Source organism: Heterocephalus glaber, unplaced genomic scaffold (genome assembly GCF_053883595.1).
Source record: "Heterocephalus glaber isolate CG9 unplaced genomic scaffold, H.glaber_assembly_v1.0 deba00001461, whole genome shotgun sequence".
NCBI classification, from domain to species: domain Eukaryota; kingdom Metazoa; phylum Chordata; class Mammalia; order Rodentia; family Bathyergidae; genus Heterocephalus; species Heterocephalus glaber.
The window spans coordinates 29,930,095-29,954,073 of record NW_028258308.1 but is presented as its reverse complement, the minus strand read 5'-3'; the positions used below and the strand labels follow the sequence as shown (position 1 = coordinate 29,954,073).

Here is a 23,979-nt window from a genome sequence, read left to right as displayed (position 1 = left end):
AATATAACTGATTATGGATCCTCTCATTCTAGCAATATCATATCTCATTCAATAAGTATCAAAATTTTTAACATATTTTGATCCATATATAAAATAATTTAAATAATGATATAGAAAAAACAACACAGCCTTACAGTCACAATAAAAAATTTAATGTATATACTTTTGTTGCAAAGATGTATAGTACATAGTGTGACCAACATCACATTCAAGCATAAAATTATATGATAAAATTCTATGACAACAAACCCTAATATAAAAATTGAATTGAATGGAATTTGCCCCTCCAGCCCAGCATCCTGTTCTCAAACACGAGAGCTGAAGTCGAAAGCTTTTCTGGGTTTGTAGGGAGTGTTAGTGACTAGACTGGCTACCTTGGGGACATCCTAAGACTTGTGAATGATCAGTCTGTGCAGTAATTTTTTGTTAGTGGTTTGTTTTTTGTGTTTTTGTTTTTTTGAGAAAAGGTCTCACTATGTAGTTCATGCTGGCCTTGAACTCACTATATAGCCTGGCTGTCCTTGAACTTCTGGCAATCCTTCTGACTCAGCATCCCGTGTGCCAGGATTACAGATATGCCTCACCATGCCCAGCTTTGTGCAGTAAGTTTTGCCACATTTACTTTTGCACTTTGTCTAACAGTACAATCCAAAACATACTTTCTGACCAGGCATGATGGTGCATGCTGCAATCCCAGCCCTCAGGAGGCTGAGGCAAGATCATTTCAAATTCAAGGGCAGCCTGGGCTATACAGTGAGTACAAGGCAAGCCTGAACGACACAGCAAGACCCTGTCTCACCCCTCCAAAGAAAACATACCTTTCTCAATGACCCCACATTTTCACAATTCAACATTTCATGTCCCATATTAGGCACTATAGTGGAGTTAGCTGTATTAAAATAAATTTGTGTGGAAATTACAATGAAAATATGAAAAAGTTTAAGAAATGATGTAAATTTTAAATATCTTTATACATTTTCTATATAGATGATAAAATTAAATTTCTATAGTATTTGATGCATATTTTCTTTTAAAATCTTAGTGTTTACAGTAACCTGGATATTCTCTTTTGTGGATAAACTTAGGAACAGCTTTAAAAGTGCAATGGAATAGTTTCCTTTTGTAACTTACTTTTTTAAAAAATAGGGAGTACTTATACAAACACATTTGGAAATCATTGCTCTAGACAGAGAAAAGGCAAGCAATGACCATTTTCAAGGCCAAAGATACACAGAGCAGATTTAATAGCAATGCATAGACTGAACTAATAGGAAAGGAAAGCTTAGCATTTGTTTGTCTTTTGTGGCACCTAGAGGGAAAGGGAAGCAAAGACAGGGATTAAACATTTCAGTCAGAGTTGGAGCCTCTCAAAACGTTATCGGTGCTATACGGGTGACAGCTCCTACCTCTAACTGCACAAGCAGCAACTATGACAGTAGTCAAGGCTTGGGCTGCTTTTGACCCTTTGCAATTTTATGTAAAGGTTCTGAGCTTATGGGATATATTTTATCATCATTATTTTTAAGCATCCATTATGTATTAGGTTCTGGAGATGAAATAAGAACTTGCACTGGAAGAATTTACTCTTGTGGGAAAAACAGAAACAAAGTATAAATCTCTGCAGCACAAATTAAGGGTCCAATGAGTACAACAAAAGTGCACAAATAGAGGAAGATGCTGCCAAAGGTCAGAGTAGTCTGGGAAGAAGCCTGGAATCAAGGCAACAAGCTTGATGGGGTGACAGCCTGGGGACAGAAGTAGGATGGTGTAGGTGTGATACACAGACAATGGTGGGGTCAGTGATGATTAACCCAGCACAGGTGGCTACTGTAAAAGTTGGAAAATAGTAAGAAATCAAATCTGTAAGGTCTTAAATACCAAGGGAGGGGTTTTTATTGAAAAATGTGAGTTTCTAAGATCAACATGCAAAACCACGTTGCAGATTTATTGTACCAGTGTGTACATCGACAGTACTATGGTTTCACTGAGTTTCTCAAAGTTCATGTGTTGAAAGCCCCAAAATTGATGTTGATGGTATCTGGTGAGGAAATTAGGGTTGATGAAGTCACGAGGGTGGGTCTGCATGAGGTAATTAATGGCTGTATAAGAGGAAGTCAGACCCCAGCTGGCCTATTCTTGCACTCTCTGGTCATGTGATGCTGAGCCATGTTGTAACACAGCAAAATGGCTGTCACCAGATACTATGACTTTAATATTGGAATTACCAGCACCCAGAATTGTGAGGAATCAATGTCTGTACTTTATAAATTACCCAATCTGTGGTATACTATTACAGCACAATTTGGACTAAGACAACAGAAAAGTCAATTAAATAGTCTGGGTAGCTAAGATGAAAGCAGCCTGGAGTGAGGTAATGTGAGTGGTAAATAATCAAGGGATGTGTGCTAAAAGAAGGGGAACTATGAGTAACTACAAGAGTCCAAGCCTATGTAACTGTAATAATCATGGTCCCACTGAAAAGAATCCAAAGGGAAAACAGGCTCAAACTCAAAGGAGTTGAGTCAGCAAGCCAGGATGGTATTTGGAGGGAAAGTTCAATCTGATGCTTCTGCCATCATCAGCTGTGTTGTAGCATGCTACACGGATGATCAAAACATATGGTGTTTAAATTTTTAAAATGTATTACAGTAAAAACCAGATTGCTATTAATCTCCCTCAAAATACTCCCCCCACTTCAAATACACTTGTCTTATCATTATTGCCACTTTCTGAAATTGCTCTGGAAGTCCTCTTTTGTGTCTTTACAAGGTGTAATCAAAAATAGAGTAAACACTGCTGCCAAGTGCCAGCCAATGGAAATGTAGGCTCATAAAAACATTAAGGTGTATGTTAATCCATCTTATTTACCAGATCTAACACCATGTGACTTTAGGCTCTTCCCTACAATCAAAATGAACATGAAAGGTAAACATTTTGAACCACTTCAGGACTCTAAGCAGCCATTACAGCACAACTAAAGACATGAAACAGGACTTCCAGAAGTGCTACAGAATGTGCAAGTACAATGGGATAAGAGTGTTCCAAATGAGGGGGAGTATTTTGAGGGGAATTAATGACAATGAGTTGGACTGTAGTAAATTTTTAAAAATTTAAACACACCATATTTTTTGATCCCACTTCATGGACTAGCAAGTCAAGCTATGGTTTCAATTTTCTCTTGCTCAGTTCAATAGGAAAGGACTTAACAGTATTCACACACATTTGGAAGTACAAAAGTAAATCTTATCTAAAGTTTCATAATCATCAGCCCTTTACCCATGTCCAGAAAAACAATTACAGTCGAATTCTATATCCATGGATTCTCAACCAGATTGAAATGCTGGGAAAAAAATGCACCTGTACTCAACATGTACAATTCTTTCATCATTATTTACCAAACAATACAGTATAAAAACTACAGCATTTACTGAAGGTATCTACTGTTAAATAATGTAGAGAAGATTTAAAAAGTATATGAGAGGATGTGCCTAGGTGCTATGCACATATTTACACAAAGGACCGTGCGCACCCTCAGGTACCTGCAGGGTTCCTAGAATCAATCACCCACAGATATGGGGGATGACTGTACTTTTAACCTACAATCCCTCATCAGTTTAACCTCTGTGCCAGTGTCCCATTACAGATATGTGACATCGACATTCATTCCTTACCTCACTGACACCAGGAAATTTTTAAACAAAAACCTTCTTTTCCCATTTACTTCCATCCTCTAAAAAGCCTTAGAGCTTGTTACATTTGAAGCTAACAATATTTGTTTCAAAGAATGATCAAATTATTTCCTGATCTGTAACATTTAATATAGACACTGAAAATGTCTATCTTTGACAGTAACAGGAAGATATCTGTACTATGTAGGACAACCTATCTGTACTCAGAACTACCAAATGAACTAAATTCTATACAGGGAGATACCATACCACAGGGGTAAAGTTCATTAGCTTGAGTCAGACTGAATTTCAAACTCCACTCTTAATTTTACCAAGTTCACCTCTTCGTACCTCAATGTTTCCATCTGTAAAGTGGATGATGCCTCCCTCCTGCATAGCAGTCTCACTAAACAATGGAGTGAACTGCTTTCACAGTGCTTAATAAATATTACTGTACCTTAATATTCTGCTCTAGATTCTCCTATCAGTTTGATTGATCTATTTATAGAACTTATATACTGCTTTAAATCAGGACGGTAGACATGGGTACACTTTTTACACAGAGGACTAGATATTTTCAGCCTTGCTGATCAGATTCTCTCTGTAGCTACTGCAGCACAAAAGCAGCCAGAGACACGGACACAGATGAGAACGGTAGCTCTGTTCCAATAAAACTTTATTTACAGAAACCAAAATTTAATTTCATGCAACTTTCCTTCTACAGTCTTCTTTGACTCCATTCTACTACTTAAAAACATAAAAACTATAGTTTCTAGGCCATACAAAAATAGGAAGCAGGCCACATTTGGCCGATAGGCGGTGGTTTGCTGTTCCATCCCTGCTCTAGATGAAATATATGAGCTTTTTGCAAGCTCTGTGTGGACAGAGACCTAAAATAAAGGTTGGTGTTACAAAAGAAAGAAAAATTTAAGTACAATCGAAAAAGAAGACATTTAATGCTATCATCCATCTATTAACACTGGACTCATCCATGTACAAAACATGGTACTATGCAATGCTGGACTCTGCTCTCAGGGAGTTTACATCTCTCTATAGAAGCTCAGAAACTGAAGGCCTTCTCCAAAATACAAAACACCCTTCTCAGATTTTTACAAAGCTGATGTGTCAGGGAGTCTCCACATACACCCTAAGCCAAACTTGATTATACTGATGCCTCAAGCTTCCTGCCTCCCCAGTAATTTTACCACCAGTTCTTTCCTCCTCCTCCAAGTTACTGTTTTGCATTATAATTTTTTTAGTAATATTCAGGATGATGGACAAAGGGTCAGCTACTCTCATTTCTTTAAAAGAAAAAATTATCATTGGGCACACATTTATTATCCTAGCACTTTGGAGGTTGAGGCAGGAAGACTACCTCAAGTTTGAAGCCAGCCTGGGATACACAGTGAGTTCAAAGCCAGCCTGAACTACATAGCAAGACTGTCTGAAAAAACAAAAACCAAAAAAACTAAACAAATCATTTAAGTAAGAGTCTTCAGGGATTAGCATCCTCCTTTTAACAGGTGACATGTTAGTGACTCCTGCAGTTTTTCACTGCAATCCAAACAGAAAAAACCTGGCCCTATCTCCCAGGAAAAACAGGTCTATCATAAGGCAAAAAAGATACATCAGAAAAATATTTTCATTCCCTTTCTTGGTCAAAAAAATATACTTTTTTAGAGCAAAATGTTAAGTATTTTATCCAAAAGAACACAAAACAAACATAAAATACAGCATCCAGTATACTTCAGTTGTCAGACTGTGGATTTGAAAAAAATATACCAAAAATTAAATGTCAATGCATTAGAGCAAATGAAGACTAGAAAGCAAAGGTATTAATATAGCTAGTGATTAAGAAAAAAAACAATAGTTTATAAAAACAAATAACTATTAATTGGGGGGGGGGATAAGGAAGCTTGAACCCAGGGCCTTTTGACTGAGCTACAGCCCCAGCCCTTTTTTGTTTTTGAGACAGTGTCTCAGTAAGTTGTCCAGGCTAGATTCAAACCTGTGATCTTTCTCCTTTACCCCCATGAGCCTCTGGGATTACAGACATGTACCACATGCCTGCTTTAATAAGTATTATCATTATAACATATGATTAGCAAGACAGTTGACACCAATATTGGCCTGACTGAGATACTAGAATGGAATTCACTTCTTACACACGTCCCTACCAAGAAGTATCTGTATTCAGTTGAGTGTGGTGGTACGCTCCTGTAATCCCAGCTGCTCAAGATCCTGAGGCAGGAGGATTGCCAAATTCCAGGCTAGATTGGGAAATTTAGCAAGACCTCTCAAAATAAAATAAAAAGGGTGGTGAGTATAGCTCAATAGCAGAGCACTTGGCTAGCATGCACAAAGCCTTGGGTTTAATCTCCAGTATAAAAAATAAATATTAATAAAAATATCTGTATTCTATAAAGAAAACAGAACATAACAAAGAGGAGAGAGTAGTATTCCTGTTAAGATCATCTCATCAAAGTCAAGCCTGGTAGTGTGTTCTGTAATTCCAGCACTTTGGCAGCTGAGGCAGGAACATTGCTCAGAGTTTAAGGCCGGCCTAGGCTACAGAGTGAGTTCAAGGCCAGCCTGAATATAGCAATACTCTGGGCTCAGAACAACAAACACAACAAAAAAAGAACATCTTATCAGGAAAGAACTGATTCACCTCAGCAGAATCTCAAACCAAAATGAAGGGAAAGGCAGTGACTAAAGAGTAATTAACAATGACAAAAAAAAAAAGTTAAAAGTAAAATATTTGGGTGAGGCCAAAAGGTACTAAAGAGCTTCAAAAGAAATGAGTTTGTCAGTTCTTGGGTATTTGAATGAAACTAAGCAAAGAAATAAGTAGCTGGATTTAAAAATAAGAACAATAAAAAGTGGATGTGGTGGCACGTCTCTAATCCCAGCACTTGGGAGGCTGAGGCAGATTTCAAAGTTTAAGTCCCATGTAGACAACTTAGCAAGACCGTTTTAAAATTAAAAATTTTAAAAGGCCAGGGAATGGGAATGTAGCTCTGTGGTGGAGCACCCTCCCATTCAATCCCATACATATATAGTTTTAAAATTTAATAAAAATAAAAGCAATTAATATGTCCTTGCCATTCTCAAATTTTTCAGTTACACTTTCAGCTACTCCTAAGTCACTCAGGAAGTGGTGAGAAGCAATTTAGGATGTGATTCGTTCCTATGAGAAGGTGGTTGTGTGGGGAAATCTCCTAAGGAATACAGCCAGCAGACTTCTTGGCTTCCAGAATCAACAGGGATTTGCTTTTTTCTTTCTACTCCACTGTCCCGACAGTGAGGATTTGCAGGAAAGTCTTAAAAACTTCCAGTAGTATGTCTCAGTGTGCTGCACAATGCTGATTCACAAATATCTCAGCATATCTCCCTCACAGTCCAAGAGTTTTATGCATAATCCCGAAATGATTGACTACATTCCATCAGTCTTAAGGATATCCATATCCTGTGTCTTCTGCTACCTCCATGTCATTCTTCATTATGCTGATTATATGAATACTGCCCATAGGCAGAAATTCACCAGCTCAAGTAACCCACAGCCTTTCTAGGCGTGGTGGTGCACGTGCTTATATTCCCAACACTCTGGGAGACTGAGGCAGGAGGACTACAAGTTCCAGCCCAGCCTGGGCAACTTAGCAATTTAGTGAGAACCTGCCTCAGGGATGGATGGATGGATAGAGGGAAGGAAGGGATGAAGGGATGGATGGATGGATGGATGGATGGACGGATGGGGGTGCCAGGTATTGTGGCACATGCCTATAATGCCAGCATTTGGGAGGCTGAAGTAGGAGGATCAATATGAGTTTAAGACAAGCCTAGATCACAAAGCAAGACCTAGCCTCCAAAAAAGAAAAGGCTGGGGATGTAGCTCAGTATAAAGCCCCAGAGACTTAATTCCCAGTACTGAAAGGGGGAGGGGGGAATCAAAGCCCTGTGCAGAGAATTCTCATGCCAAGAAAAGTCTGCTCTCCTACTTTTCTACGTATCAGAGCTGAAAAACATTTAAGAAAATCACTTGGTTATAATATATAAATCACTATATAATGTAGAGTCACAACTATCAAAGGTAAAATAAGCAATGTCAATGAAATTAGTTTATAAAAAAGCTACAGGGGAAATTCAATTCCAAAAATACTTATTTTTAGTCTCTACATAAGTATTTTATCAACTCCAAAATTGTATCTTTTAGACTCTGGTCATTCACAATGTAAATTCAGATAAGCAAATATTTTATTGACTAATTCCACTGTTGGCCAGTAAAGCTTTTAATGATAAAAACATAAAATGTGGCAGAAAACCTTGACTTTATTAATCTCCCTTATAATACTGAATACAAATGTAAAATTAAATGGTAACACAATATTATAAAGTCTATTTCAAAGCACCATCTCCTACATTTAAATTTAGAGCAGATATAAGTTATTAGATGGAGGGGAACCAAACAACCAAATCCAAAAGCAAAAACAAAACAAAACCTACTCATGTATTGTAACATTTGAGTTACAGCCCTTATGACATTCATTTAAGTAGTATTTTCTTCTGACTTCACGTCAAATTCATTAGTAGTAAATTGTAAACCAGAACCTATAATCCATCACAAATATTCCAATTATAAGTTGAAAAGAAACAGGCAGATATATATGACATAGTTTATGAAATTTACCCTAGTTTGCCCTTCATATCTGTGAGTTATGTCCATGGATTCAACCAGCTGCAGAATTAAAATACTTAGGGAAAAAAAGTTCCAAAAGGCAAAACTTGAATTTTCCACGTGCCAAGCACTATGTCCAATCCACAGAAATGGAGTGTTGTGTGGCACACCCTACTTTAGCCGCCTGCCATTTCACAGATCCTCAGGCTCCCTCTAGTGCTCATGGTTTAGAATTGCACATCTTGCACTTGGGTTTCTGTGTGGTATGGTTAGGCTTAGGATGGTTCTATCTGTACTGAACATATACAGACTTTTCTTGTCATTATTCCCTAAATAACACGGCATGAAACTATTTACGTAGTATTTACATTTTCTAAGGTACTATATCTGGAGAGGATGTAAAGTAATATGGGAGGATGTGCGCAGGTTATATCCAAATGCTACGCCATTTTATGTGAAGGACTTGAACCTCTGGGGACTTTGGTGTTCTCTAGAGTCCCGCAATGAATCCCCTGAGAATACTGAGAGAGGATTGTAGCTGAAATGCACATATAAACTTCAAAACTCGAAAGGACCATGATAGTCATAAAACCCAAAGACAAGATAAAAAAGCCTACCTTTCAATCTTTCTGCATTTTAAGAAATGATTTAATATGTTAATGTAGAAATACACTATATTTCAACATCAAAAAGCTATGAAATTTAAGGGAAGAGCCAATAAAATTATGCATTTTAAAACCAAAAAGAGCACATCAGGGACACCTTAAATTATAAAATTCAGTTCTAAGTAGGAACTGTTACCGTGTAACACATGCTGTCATATCAAAAGTGCTGGTGACAAATTCTGTTCACATACACACATATCTATCACAACTGTAATAAGATTTTAAATGTTTAAGGTGCTTGAAGTTTGCACTGCAGGACTAATTGGATTAGCATTCATCTGCTAGCTCTTTGTAGCAACTCCAGTTAGGATGATGGACAGACAAAATCTGTTACTTTCTAAAATGTGGCATTTGTGGAGCTGGAGTGCCCTCTATTGGTGAAGAAGAGGACACACTCATTAGCTGTCCTGAATGCATTTTCTCATTGATTCGGAGTTCACATCCATCCTGAAGCATTCGAACTGCTATTCTGGCAATGTTCTTAGAATCATCAAGACCACTGTGAGGCCGCCCATCATAATCCATTCCTAATTTTTCAAGCATTATCGTCAGTTTGGTTTGGCTTCTAGGAACCTGAAAAATAAAACAGCTTAGAATAAATAATTCTTCACTGTTCTAAAATGCAGTATATAGCCAAAATTACGTTGAAAAATAAGAAACTGAAAATTAACAGTAGTAGCAAAATTAAGTTAGGCAACATGCAATACTCTTGATCAAATAAAGCAGGCAACTCAAATTTTAAGTTCTTAGTTTTAGCTGAAAACAGAATCCTCAGACATCTAAAATATTTGCAGTTTTGTAATTTAACAAAAACTTATTATAGGAATGTATTGCTCTGGACATCTAAATTGAAGATCTACCTTTTAAACTTAATTTTAGGCATAGTATTTTTCTGTAATTACTTTATTTGAATGATTCCTTAGATAAAAGGAATGGTCTTTTTAGATGACTAAAACCAATGAAGAATAATTAAAGGGTGATGTTGTGTGGTACTTTCCCACATCCCCCAAATTCCATTATTCTCCTTCACTTTTGTATTTTCTTCATATCCCTACCACAAAAGAATATTTGTCGAGTGTTCCATTCTGCAGTTTGAGTAGCCATGTTACCTATGCATCTTGGAGCTTTAGCTTCTTCACCTATAATATGGAACTAACATCTGTATTATGTACTCATAGGGTTACTAGTAGAATGACAAAGCAAATGATATAGAAGCACCATGATAAACATCAATAATTTTCTTAAGCTGTAACAATGGAATGCACTCTGTCACTTCCACTACATATTATTTAGAAAATGTGCTTGTAAAAATTTTTCCAATACATTGGGTAACTTAGGTGGAAGGAATAAATTCCTAAAAACTCACAACCTACCAAGACTGAGTCATAAGTAAAGAAAATTTGAATAGGCCTATACTCAGTAAGGAGACTGAATCAGTAACTGAGAAGTTCCATAAAAAAGCTGTGGACCCAAAGGTTTCAACGCTGAGTTTGACCAAATACTTAAAGAATTAGCACCAACTCATCTCAAACTACTCCAAAATATCGGAGAGGAAGGAACACTTTCTAACTTATTTTATAAGGCTCATATCACTTTGATGCCCAAGGAAGATAAAAATGCCCCCAAAATACAAGCAAATCAAAGTCAGCAGTATATTGAAAGGGATATATATCATGACTAGGTAAGATTTATCCTTGGATTGCAAAGATGACTCAACATATGAAAATCAATACAATATACCACATTAATAGAAAAAAGGAGAAAAACCACATGACTATTTTTAAAAAGAATTTGACAAAAGTCAACAACTTTTTATGGCAAAAACAATAAAAATAAGGAAACTATCCCAACACAATAAAATAAACACTGTGTAAAAATCCATAGCTAATATTATATTCAATAGTTAAGAACAAGACAAGATATCCACATTCACCTGTTCTATTCAACATAATTTTATAAGTTCTACCCAGTTCAATTAGGCAAAAAAAAAAAGTATCCAAAAAGAAGAAAGCAAAATTACCTCTATTCACAGGTGACATACTGTCTTATGCAAAAAATCCTAAAGATTATGCGCACACACGTACACACACACAAGCACACACTCCCCGTTAGAGCCAAGGATGATGGCTCATGCCTGCAATGCTAGCAATCTGGGAGACTGAAGCAGCAGAATTGCAAGTATGAGCCAAACGTGGGTAACGTGGCAAGACCCTATCTCAAAATAAAAAACTTAGGGCTTTGTGTGTAGGTCAGTGAGAAGATCTTGGATTCAATCCCCAGGTTTTTTTAAAAAAAAGTTTGAACTCCCGCAGGGCCGGGCCCCACCCCACCCCACCCCACCCCCGCCCTTCCGGGGCCAGATGTCCCCGCGGCTCCTCCCCTGGCCTTTGGTTCTCACCGGGCGGCTCCTCGGAGTCCAGGGCGCGGCCCTCCAGCTCTGCACTGCTCTGGGCACTGCCATCCCCACTGCCGCAGCGCTGGCTCGGCAAGACCAAGGACTCCGCCATGGGCCCCGTGTTAAATCTGTGCTTTCGGAACAGCGCCCGGACAGAGGGGTCCAGAGCAACGGCGCCTCCGGGAAGCTGCGGAACGGGAGCCGCTTCCAAGGTGTTCACAAGAGACAGCAGGGGCACAACAGGACACTGGAACGAACCCCCTTGAAGGCACAGATACACAGAATAGCTGCTGCTGAGGTGAACGGGCACAAAACCCCACCTGTTTCCTGGACTACTCTGCCACAAGCAAAAGCCTTAAGTCATTGATGGAAGGTCAGCAAATATTCCCCCAGAACGCAGATACTGCTTCTGTGGGAGAAGCAGAAGCCAAATCCCTCAACCTCTGAGAGAAGGATAGTACACCCACTCGATCCCATGACAAAGCCAAAGACGCTTTATTTCTTGGAGGTTGGAGGTAGAAGCAAAATAACTTCATTTGGAGGACAGTAGAAATAATATTTTATATATATATATATATTTTTTTTTTTTGGTACTAGGGATTGAACTTGGGACCTTGCGTTTGCGAGGCAGGAGGTGGAACCACTGAACTAAATCCCCGGGTCTCAGTAGAAATAATTTGATACTACTATTACTTACTACCACTACTGGGGAAGGAACAGAAAATCCTGCCGAAGACTAACCACTAATACATGAGGAAGAGAGCTGGGAATACTAAGAAAGACTCACTTCTAAAGGAGGCTCAGGCACACAGGTACACTGCCTAACACTGAGGCTAGGACAACAAAGATCGTGGGACAGTGGCAAGCAGAATTACTGTTCTAAAATTTCCAGGAGACTACATTGCTGAGAGCTCCCCCCCTCAACTAGGCCAACGTCTGTGACTTCTATTGGCTGTATACTGCATGGGAGGAAGGACCCTGGGAAAACCTGAAGCCACACAATGGAGGCAGTGACCTTTGAGGATGTGGCTGTGAACTTCACCATAGTGGAGTGAGTTTTGCTAAATCCATCCCAAAAGAAGCTCTACAGAGATGTGATGAGGGAAACTTTAAGGAACATGGCTGCTATAGAAAGAACCTGGGATATCCAGGAAGTTGAAGCAGAGTACAAAAGTTACTGGAGAAATCTAAGAAATGAAGAGGTAGAGAAATGCTATCAAAATAGAGGTTAGAATCAATATGAAGAAATATTCCTTTGGACTCCAGATGCTAATGTGGACATGAAACAAGCTGGTTTAAAATCGGCTGAAAGCTTTGCTTGCTGAAAGCCCTTGATTGGGCATTTGTCACTAAATGTGCCCATTGTAGCTCACACTGGACTGAAGATATATGAGTACTTGGGATCAGAAGAGAAGCTGTGTAAATGTAATGAACACGGAAGAACCTGTGGTGATTTCCAGTCCTTTCAGAAGCATGCAAGGACAAAGACTGGAGAGAAACCCTATGAATATCCTCAATGTGGGAAATCCTACTCTGATCTTAGTGAAAGAACTCACCTTATATATAAGAAAAATTTGAAAGCCTCGAGCACACCAAATGATATTCAGATCCATGAAAGAAATCACAATGGGGAGAAACCCTATGTATGTAAGCAATGTGGGAAAGGTTTCAGTAGGCATCAACATTGTAAACAACATGAAAGAATTCACACAGGGGAGAAGCCCTATGTATGTAAGCAATGTGGGAAAGCTTTCAGTACACAACGTTACTGTAAAATACATGAAAGAATTCACACAGGGGAGAAGCCCTATGTACGTAAGCAATGTGGGAAAGCTTTCACTACACAAGATTATTGTAAAATACATGAAAGAAATCACACTGAGGAGAAACCCTATGTATGTAAACAATGTGGGAAAGCTTTTAGTACAAAAAAAGTTTGAACTAATAAACAAATACAGCAAAGGTACAAAATCAAAATCAATACACAAAAATCAGCTGTATTACTAAACACTAACAATGAACAACCCAAAGTGCAAATTTTTTTTAAAAATTACATTTTAAATAGCATCAAAAAGAATATTGAGGAATAAACTTAACTAAGAAGACTAAAGACTTGTATACTGAAAACAAGAAAATGGTGCTGAAATTTTAAAAGCCACCAATAAATGAGAAAACACCCAATACTCATGGATTTCAAGATTTAGATATCAGTATTATCCAAAGTGATTCACAGATTCACCGAAATGCATATCAAAATCCCCCATTTTTTGCAGAAAAGGAAAATTCCATCTGAAGATTTCATATGAAATTGCAAGGGACCCCAAATAGCTAAACCAATCTTGATAAAGAACAAAGTTGGAGATCTCATACATCCTAATTTCAAAACTTAATACAGAACTATGGTGATCAAAATGTTATGGTACTGCCATAAAGATAGTCATATAGGCTAATGCAACAGTACAGAGGACCCAAAAATAAACCCTCATATATATGGCCAAATGATTTTCAACAAGAGTGCCAAGATCACTCCATAGAGAAAAGATAGTCTTGTCAATATATAGTGTGGGGAAAACTAGGTATCTGTGTGAAAAAGAATGAATTGAACCTTACCTAATACCATATACAAAAATTAATTCAAAAAGGATCAAAGAGCTAAATTTAAGATCTAAAATTATAAAACTCTTAGAAGAAAACAGGGGAAAGCTTCATGGCATTGGATTTTACAATGATTTCTTGGATAAAACATACAAAAGAAAAAACTGAATTTCATCAAAAATTAAAAACCTTTGTGCATCAAAGGACATTATCAATAGAGTAAAATGGCAACCTATGGAAGAAAATATTTGCAAGTAACATATCTGATAAGGAAATAACACCTACAATAAAAGAACTCCTACAACTTAATAACGACAACAAAATAACCTGATTAAAACTGGCTAGGCTGGGCCAGCAAGCACAAGGTGCCGAGTTTGATCCCCGGTACCAAAAAAAGAGGGATGAATAAGTGGGTCTCTCTATACCATGGCTTGTACAAAGTGGACTTCCCACACCCTGGAAGCAATGAGCTATAAAAACCATTTGCAAAAGTGCACCTTCTACCAGAGATGAAAACACTTCATCCTTACAGGCCTGATACTGTGGCCTTCTGTGAAATTAGACATTATCAGAAGCCCACTGAACTTCTGATTTGCAAATTCCTCTTCCAGCATCTGCTATGAGAAATTACTTCGATCTTCAAAACAGATCTACACTTCCAGAGCACATAGTGATACTTTGCAGGATTGAGGCCTATACTGTCATGACAAAATCCTTGTGTGCTACCCACATCAAACATGTAATAATGATGCCAAAGATAGCTAGCCAGTACACCACATACACAGAGAATGTGCTTACAGAGCTATCTGATAAGAAACCAAAAAATAAATAGATGAAAGAAAGAAAAAGAAAGAAAGAAAGAGAGAAGAGAGAGAGAGAGAGAAAGAAAGCGACAAAACAACTTCTCTACTGGTAATTCTAAAACTATTTTTTCCATGGGATCAAAGGCATCTAAGAATATGATTTCAAGTGGAAAAACAGAGGCCAGAAATCAGGTATTGGCAGTTTTCAATAAGGGGACTGAAATAAGGTGAATGTCAGGAAAAGAAGAGGCCAGAATTCCCAGAGCAGTATGAGGAAGAGCTGCAAGACCCAGACTACTTCACAAACCAGTTGGGCAAGTCCCTAAAAGACCCTGAAGAAAAAGGTCTGACTTCACAAGATAAGATTCTTGGATTTCAGAGGGGAAAAACAAGGAAATTGAAATACGTTATGTACATGTACCAATCCCCTACAGTGAATGTCATCATTATGTACTGCAAACATGTACTAGAATTAAATTTAAACATTTTTAATTCAAATTTTTAAAAAAATTCTTGGATTTCAAAGAAAACAGAATCTTTGGAAATAATATATGTTGCAACAGGAAACTAAATGCTCACATTGCTTGGGCTTCATAGGAAAAATAAGCCTTACTGAAAACAATCTGAAAAAACTATAGGAGAAAATTATCTTCCCTTTCAAAACCAGTCTGACAGGGTGAGAGATCCTTTCTCTGAATCTTCTGCTCAACTTTCAAATCTGACTCAGAAAAGAGCTTTGGAGGTGAGACTTAATGCTGTGCCCCAGAAATCTGTGGATTTCTACATGAGTATCCTGTGGCTTGGAGGAAAGTAGTGAACCTTTCACAGCATTTTCTAACTTTCTGCATGTGTAAGCAAGTCTTTTTTGTTAGCAAACATGCAGAGTAAAGCAGAAAGAGTTTAATTTTAAGAGTGTTTATTACAAAATTTGTAACAGAACTTTTAGGTTTTCTTGGATAAGACAAACCACAAAACAGAAGGAAATTTTTTTAAGAAGAAAAATGCAAGTTCCTTCTACTTACAACAGAAGGAACCATTATAGTTAGCATATAAAGAGGCGAATACCACACACAAGAACAGGCTAATAAACCGGCCAAAATTTCATCTATTAATACAGCACTGGGAATTTTATTGCATTATAGCTACAACTTAATAATTAAATAAATGTACTGCGAGCTGTAGTTTGTTTGTTTGCTTAGTACTCAGGTACTAAATCCAGGGTTTTTACATTGAGCTATATTCCTAGCCTTATTTTTTGAGATAGAGTGTCACTAAGTCACTAACTTGTCAAAACTAGGTTCAAATTAAGATCCGCCTGCCTCAGCCTCTCAGAGTACTGGGATTAAAGGTGTGCTCCCCCATATCCAGCTCTGTATTATATTTTTATGCAGATCTGAAAATTATTTTAAGATCTAATTAAGCCTTAAATAAATTATTCTTCTAAATTATAGGTTTGAGAAAGAATGTCCTAATTTCAGAATGCACCATCATCTGGAACTTAGCAAAAACAGAATCTAAAGGTGATCAAACCGTAAGCTTAAGTACAAATTTAGGTAGTTTCATACTACACTGCAAGTATATAACTGGCAAAATCCAGATGAGTGGAAACACCACAGGACAAATAACTATTTCTTTAAAAAAAAGGAAAAAAAGTAAACCAATTGCAAGGGCCAGGGATTTAGCTCAGTGGTTCTACTGCCTGCCTTGCAAGTGCAAGGACTCGAGTTTGATTCCCAGTACCAAAAAAAAAAAAGTAAACCAATTGCAAAGGAGAAAAAAAAGAGATGAAAATGGAATTTGTGGTTTAAAAAACTAAAGACAAGAGAAGAGACATATCAACCACTGCAAATGTGTAAAGCTTATACTAATGCTAATTTAACACTTAAAAAGTAAAAGAAAATATGATATTTATGACAAGTAGAAGACAATAAAAGAATTATTAATTTTTTAGATGTGATACTCATACGATTATGTTTTCAGAAAAGAGCCCTTATCTTTGGGAAATATATAATTAAGTATTTACACATCAGATGAGATGATGCTTGTTTTTTGATTCAAAGTATTAAAGAAAAGTGGTAATATAGGTAAAACTAAACTATCTGTGAATTTGTAACTGTTAAAATTGGGTCATGAGGGTCCATTAAGCTTTTCTACTTCTACATTATGTCTGGAAGTTCTTATAACAAAATTAAAAAAAAAAACAACCAACTATGAAATGAGCCAGATATGGTGGTGCACACCCAGTACCCAAGGCACTAAGGCAGGAGAATGGAACAGCCTAGGCTATACAGGGAGTTCAAGGCCAACCTAGAATACATAGTGAGACCATGACCAAAAAAACCCAACAAAACAATGAGTGAAAAGGAGAATCCACAACAAAAGGAATAGAAGAAAAGTATCAAAGATAATCAAGGAACTAGCATCTAAAATAAAGATATATAAACCAATAACATAAAAACAGACTACCAATTTTTTAAATATGGGTACAAACAGGAGCAAAAGAAAAGAAGGGATAGAGGGAGAAAAGTCAAAATGGCTAATAAACATGGAAAAAGGAGTTCAACCTCATGAGTAATAAGCAAATTCAAGTGAGAATCTCAGTGAAATCCCATCAAATATCTACCATATTTACATTTTAAAATGTCTACCAATGGGCCACACCTTTTGGGACCCCTCCTAAAAATCTGGGAGCTGTTCTCCCACTCCTTTTCTCTTTCTCCTTATTTCCAATAAAACTTTCCTAACCATAAAATAAAAAGTCTACCAGTAGAATATCAGGTGTTGGCAATGACACAGACCAACTGCAAACTCAGGCACTGCTGGTGTTTGCAAACTGGTACAATTCTTTGGAAAAATGATTTTTTTCCATTATATAAAAATGTGAACAATGCATGTAACCTATGACCCACCAGCTGCATTCCTAGGTTTATATCTTAGAGGAAGTGCCCTGGAGTACACAAAGGCACCAGAAATCACAACCAAGAAAGTTTATAGCATCACTGTTCAAAGCCCCAAGCTAAAAATACCCAAATGGCCAGCCAAAGTAGAGCAGATAAGCAAATGGGTATATTCACACAATGGAATTCTACAGAGCAATAAAGTGAATGAACTGCAGCTGTATACACAACAGGGCTGGATCTCAAGAAGAATAAGGAAAAGAGCAAAATAAATAATAAAGCCAGTGTAATGTATTATTATATCATGTTCAAAACAAGGCAAAAATCAAACTATATGGTATAATGATAGACATATAAATATTAACTGTCAGGAAAAGCAAGAAAATGATTACCATGAAAGTATGACATACAGTTAGCTTCAGAAGAAAGAAACGGGGCTAAGTTGGTAGAAGTTACAAGGGAACTATTCAGTTTTTTAAAATTTGTCAAACCCTACTCTTTGATATACCTATTTCTCAGTTTTAAGAAAATGTTAAAACAATTTTTAAAAGTTTTTGAGGAAAAGCACTTTTTCTCATGAAAGCACTTCTTAAAGATATGCTTTACCAAAATGAAATTGTAAAGGGAAAAGGAAGATGACACAGGATCCAACATGTGATAGAAAGGCAAGGAAATCTCCTAGGGTGATGTGAGAAGAAGGCTGAAGAACAAATGGTTCGGATGAGAACACGATTAAAGGATCCAGGTGCACAGTCCTGGAAAAACCAACAGACTGTATTTTAAGTACTGACCAGATATTCAGTTTGAGTAACAGGGTAAGTAACTAAAAGGGGTTAAGTATTAAATCTAGAGAAAAGTTATAAATATTCTCCATAGTCACGGACCATAAACACAGTATAGATTTGACTATAAAGGTAATATGAACATATGAGAAAGACTCAGGGTGGGGAAGAACATGTAGGGGCTGGGAGTTAAGAACTAGACCTTCATTTTTCACTGTAGAAATTCAACAGATATTTCAAACTAAAATTTCAAGAACAGAATAAACATGCAAATTAGAAATATAAAGCTTAACATGTAAAGAAATAGCTTTTGAAGAAGTTCAAAAGTGTCTGCCTCACAAGAGCAGGAACTAGTTCTGGTGAAGACTGTGGCAGAAGTTTCCTATTTTGTTATAAGCCTTGCAGCATTATTTTTTAAATGTACATTAAACAGATGTATTGAGCCTGGTGTGGTGGTGCACGCCTGTAATCCTAACACTTGGGAGGCCAAGGCAAGAGGATCACCGCAAGTTCAAGGCCAGCGTGGGCTACATAGTGAGTTCAAGGCCAGCCTGAGTTACACAGCGAGACTCTGTCTCAACCACTCCACCAAAAAATATGTAATAACTTTGATGAAAATAAAATTAAAATTCAGCATTTGTTTCACAAGCAAAAGACATGTACACCTTTACCATCCTAAATTTCTCTCATATATAGGTGGTGTGTATATGTGTATATATAAATGTGAATATACGTATATGTGTGTATATATATATGGTCTATTTTTTAAAAAGTTACTAGGTTGAGAAAAAAGGCTCATCCTTCTAACTTTAAAATAAGTTAGACTCTGATTAAAAGTAACAATTATATGGCCTTTTCCTGTGAAAAATGCCAGAAAATTACAATTTAATGTACATGAAAAATATAGCAAACTTATCGAGAGTAAAATCATTAAATATAGAAATATTACCTTGTAAAAGTTTCCATATGACTTTCGAATATTGATCCACTTTTTAGCAAAAGAAGGATATTTGAGTCTGCTGAGTTGGCACTGAATGTTCAAGAACTTACTCATATCCCATGAACTTATAAACCAAAACAAGAAAAAAGATGGATAAAATGCTGTATTATTCTTACAAATAAAGTGTTTTAAGTCATTTTTTTATTTCCATGTTAATCTTCTCATATGTACACAATAAACTTAGATAATTAACCTTATTCCCTACCAAATACATCAAAAATAAGCTTTTAAAAAAAAAAGTTGGACATATTAATCCTTAATGTTTTTACAGTTCTGATACGTGGGCAGGCTTCTACCTTGCTGAGTGTTTCTTTGTAATTCTCAAGTAACTGCTAGGCTAATATATAATGCCATCAGTAAGCTTTTTAAGGGTACACTTTCAACTAAAACAAATGCCATAAATTTTTTAAACTTATAGAAAAAGGGGTTAAAATATAACCTGTTCTGCTACAGTACATATTTCTACAATACCAATCAACTTATTATAGTCAAGAAGGCCCACACTGTGTAATCTGGAAATTGTATTGGTTTATGCATGGTTTTTCTTAGGCAAAAGGAGTCAGAACAGCAGCAGGAATTATAATCTTCAGTAGAAAAGAAAGCCCTCAACTCTGCTGCTTACTCTGACAACAGGAATACTTTCAATTGTACTTTAAGAAAATTAAGCTGGGCCGGGGATTTAGCTCAGTGGCACTGTGCCTGCCTTGCAAGCGCAAGGTCCTGAGTTCAATCCTGGTACCATTTAGAAAAAAAAAAAAGAAAAGAAAATTAAGCTGAGCACAGTGGTGCAGACCTATAACACCAGTACTCTGGTAGGCCGACACAGGAAGACTGCAAATTCAAGTCTTGCCTGGGCAATTTAGCCACTTGGCAAGACCCTGTCTCAACATAAAAAATAAAAGGGCTGGGTATACAGCTCAGTAGAAAGGCCTTGGGTTCAATTCCCAGTACCACAATAAGTAAACAAACAAATAAATGATGTCTGCTCCTAGGATCCTATTGTTTCTGTGCATTTTCAATATCCTAGAGCAAATGCCACCCACTATAAGCTGCCTGCCTGAGTTGTCCAAATTATTTCAAGAAGTATCGCTTATTATTAGTGCTCTGATTACAAAATTACACAGGTTTTGAACAGTCTGTCCCAGAATATGAGGATTTTTATACCTGTATATACTGTTATGACAAAAATATCCGTCAATGTTAGCAGGAACACTGCCTACTCATTTTGAAAATCAGCAACACACTTCTAAAAATTATGATATGATTGAATTCAATGTTCTTCTCCTCTTGCATGTGGGTACACAAACCTCTCTGTTGATAAAGAGTACAAACTGTCTACAATTCAAAACAGAAGACTTTAAGACTTTCTTCTTCAACCTTAATGGCATATGATACAGATGACCTGAAACAATGCCTATAATCCCTGTTTTAATCTTTCTGATACTCATTTAGCTTTTCATTTATGGAAGACTACCAGGTAGTACAAGTCCTTTAGTCTGAGAGGATTTTTAATTTCTTTGCAAAAAAAATTAGCTTACTTACATGAAGATAGCAGAATATATAGTTAGAACTGTACTTATCATAAGGCTATATATAAGACTTTAAGAAAAAAAGACCAATGTGGTTGTAATGTCAGGGTAAAACACAGGAGGACTTTGATGATAAGCTGTGCGGATAAGTCCTCTCCTCATTGGAGAGGAAATCCTGGAATACACAAAGGAAGCATAAATCATGTGAATTCATGGGCAGCCTGACTATCAAAGAAAGAAATAATGGTAGGTGGATTAGGCTAAATAGGTCAGGTAGGATGAAATGAGAGAACCTTGAATGCTAAGCTGAAGACTTCTGTGAGCAAGCAAATGTCATGATAAAAATAGGCTTTGGGGAAAGTCATTTTATTTTCAAATGTTAATATTTATCTTTCCAGTCCTTAAGTTCTACACTAGACTGTTACTAGCGCTCTCTATCTCATCTCTAGGATTCAAGTTAAGTAGGAAAAGAAATATAAAAGGAAAAATATTGTCTCTAGTGGGTGATCACAAAATCTTTAATAGATAATACTTCGATGATTATTCTAAAAGTTAAATGAACTAGAGAATCTTGAAAAGGTAATTTTTTAATTTTCCTAAGTACTTACCCATCTGTTAATATGCAGTATTTATATTTTGTTCCTAATTCCTTCAACTTCATCCAGTCAATGACTTTTTTCAGTACCTGAGGGAAAGTGTCAGCTCTGTCTACCTGATCCTGAGGATATAAAAACGAAAGATATGAATATCAGGGCAACTACTTATAGTCCTATAAGACACCCAGACATAAACTGGAGGAAAATGGACAACATGAAAACTCTTCATAATCTTCCAGGCTTCAATCCACCTACCACCTAGTTTCATTTAAGACAATTAAAAATTATTTATTCCCAGGCGTGATTGTGCATGCCTATAATCCCAGCAGTCTGGATGGCCGAGGCAGGAGGATCGAAAGTTTGAGCCCAGCCTGGGCAACTTAGCCACTTATTGAGACCCTGTTTCAAAATAAAAATTTAAAAAATCTAAGATTTAAGATCATCCTCAGTGGCTCACTTTTTGTTTTTTGTTTTAATTTTTGAGACAGGGTGTTGCTATGTAGCTTAGGCTGCCCTTGAACTTACTGTGTAGCCCAGGCTGGCCTTGAACTCTCACCGATCCTCCTGCTTCAGCTTCCTGAGTGCTGGGATTACAGGTCTTTGCCACTACACCTGGCCCTCAGTGGCTCACTTTTTAGAAGTCCTCAACCTAGTGGCTTACTGATTCCTCATAGTAGAGAAAATGGGAACCTCTTATCAACTGAAAACCACAGCTGTTTAAGTGGTCTCTGTATCTCAAATTTTATGCCTTTCCACACCACACTACACAATGCTGCCAGACTAGGTTTCCTAAAAAGTAAATCTGACCTATCAATCACTCACACTCTAATTGTCTTCCTCTCTCCAAGGCTTTCTGGATAAAACGATATGTAAGAGCCTTTGTTCTGGTTTGTCTCTGCCTACCTCATCCATTTTCTCTCCCCCACACACTTGGACCACCCTGAGCTCCATGTAGTTATGGTAATTCTACACACGATGTGCTCATCATTTCTTTCCTGCCTATTTGCCTATCATGACTTGGGCCAAGTTAACCAACATGATGAAGCTTGTCCCAGGACAGCTGTCACATACTGAAGCTGTTCTGGTTTCTATCTAATGTCCCCCCAAGAGCCTCATGTGCTCACAGATAGGGCTTTTGGAAGCAGAGTGCATTATGGGACCTTATAGCTGACTTGCTGTGAGGGGGTAGGGTCTAGTCAGGAGAGGTGGGTCACTGAGGACGTGATCTGGAAGGGTTATTTCTCCTTAGCTCCCTTCACCCTCTCTGCTTCCCAGATGCCATGTGGTAAACAGTTATCCTCTTCCCAGGCTGACCCACCATGCCCTTCTGCCTTGGAGTCAGCAACTAGCGAATGAACTTCTACAAACTATAAACCTTTCCTCCTTTCAGTTGTAAGGGCCAGATATTTTGTCCCAGCAACAAGAAAGGGGCTAACACAGATTTTGGTACCGGGACTGGGGTCACTGCTGTGTCTGTACCTCACCATAAGGCTCAGAAACCTCTGAAACTGGTTCACAGGAGTCTGGAAAGGTTTGGAGATGCTAGCTGGAGAAGGAACTCTAGAATGCTGTAAACTGAGCTTCATGTGTGATACTGGTTACAGCTCAGAAGATCAGAGTACTGCTAAAAATGCAGATAGAAAAGGCCAGGCTCAGGAGGACTCCATTGGCAGCTGGACTCCAGACCATGTATATTATGCTCTGGCAGAAAATTTGTCTACATTTTGCTCATGTGTGAGACTATGATTAAGGGCAGCAGGTTAAAGATTAAGGCAGCAGATTAGAATTAAGGGCAGCAGATCAGGAAACTCGAAGGCAGTCCAACATTGGGGTTGTGGCACAGATACTACTAGGGGCTTACTGAGGTTTATACTGAAAATCAGAAGCAAAAAAGCCCATTTTAAAAGTTTTTGGTCTTGCCAGAAAGAAAGTGCCTGCAAAGATGGAGCAGAGAAAAGCTTGGTTGCTAAAAGGATTAACATTAAAAAGAAACCAAGTATTTTCATCAGGCTAACAGGAAAAAATACCTTGAAGGCATGCGAGGAACCAACAGGGCCTCATTCTTCACAGGCTCAAAGTTGCAAAAGTAAAAGACTGTTTTAAGAAGAGAACACCAAAGCACAGTGTCACCATCATGCCACTGCCCATGGAGTTTGTTCCCCAGGATTCAGTTCCAAGTACATGGAGGCCTCTGCAGACATGATATAAGGAAGCCTGGCTATTGCTCAAGTTGACAGAAGACTTTGGCATCGTCCACATAGTGCTGATTTTACAGATATGCGCAATCCAACAGTTGTGGTGGTAGGGAGGCCTCTACTCAGACTTTAAAAGAGAGCCTGAAGCTGGGCATGAGTGGCACATGCCTGTAATGCCA

The 23,979-nt window shown here is 37.6% G+C and overlaps 1 protein-coding gene and 1 pseudogene across 3 annotated transcripts in view; one reads left to right on the top strand and one right to left on the bottom strand.

The window, feature by feature from the left end:
- Positions 1-332: 332 nt before the first annotated feature.
- The window catches only part of Eri1 (exoribonuclease 1), a 37,245-nt gene continuing 13,598 nt past the window's right edge, over positions 333-23,979 (bottom strand). For all 3 annotated transcript variants that reach the window (XM_004867668.4, XM_087217228.1, XM_087217227.1), the window contains 3 exons: positions 21,618-21,727; positions 19,430-19,544; positions 333-9,581 (listed from right to left, as the gene is read on the bottom strand). In XM_004867668.4, the coding sequence (XP_004867725.2) occupies positions 9,339-9,581; positions 19,430-19,544; positions 21,618-21,727 (468 nt within the window). In that variant the 3' untranslated portion in view covers positions 333-9,338. The remainder of the gene's footprint in view (positions 9,582-19,429; positions 19,545-21,617; positions 21,728-23,979) is intronic.
- On the top strand, positions 12,105-13,451 carry LOC147826775 (zinc finger protein 700-like; annotated as a pseudogene).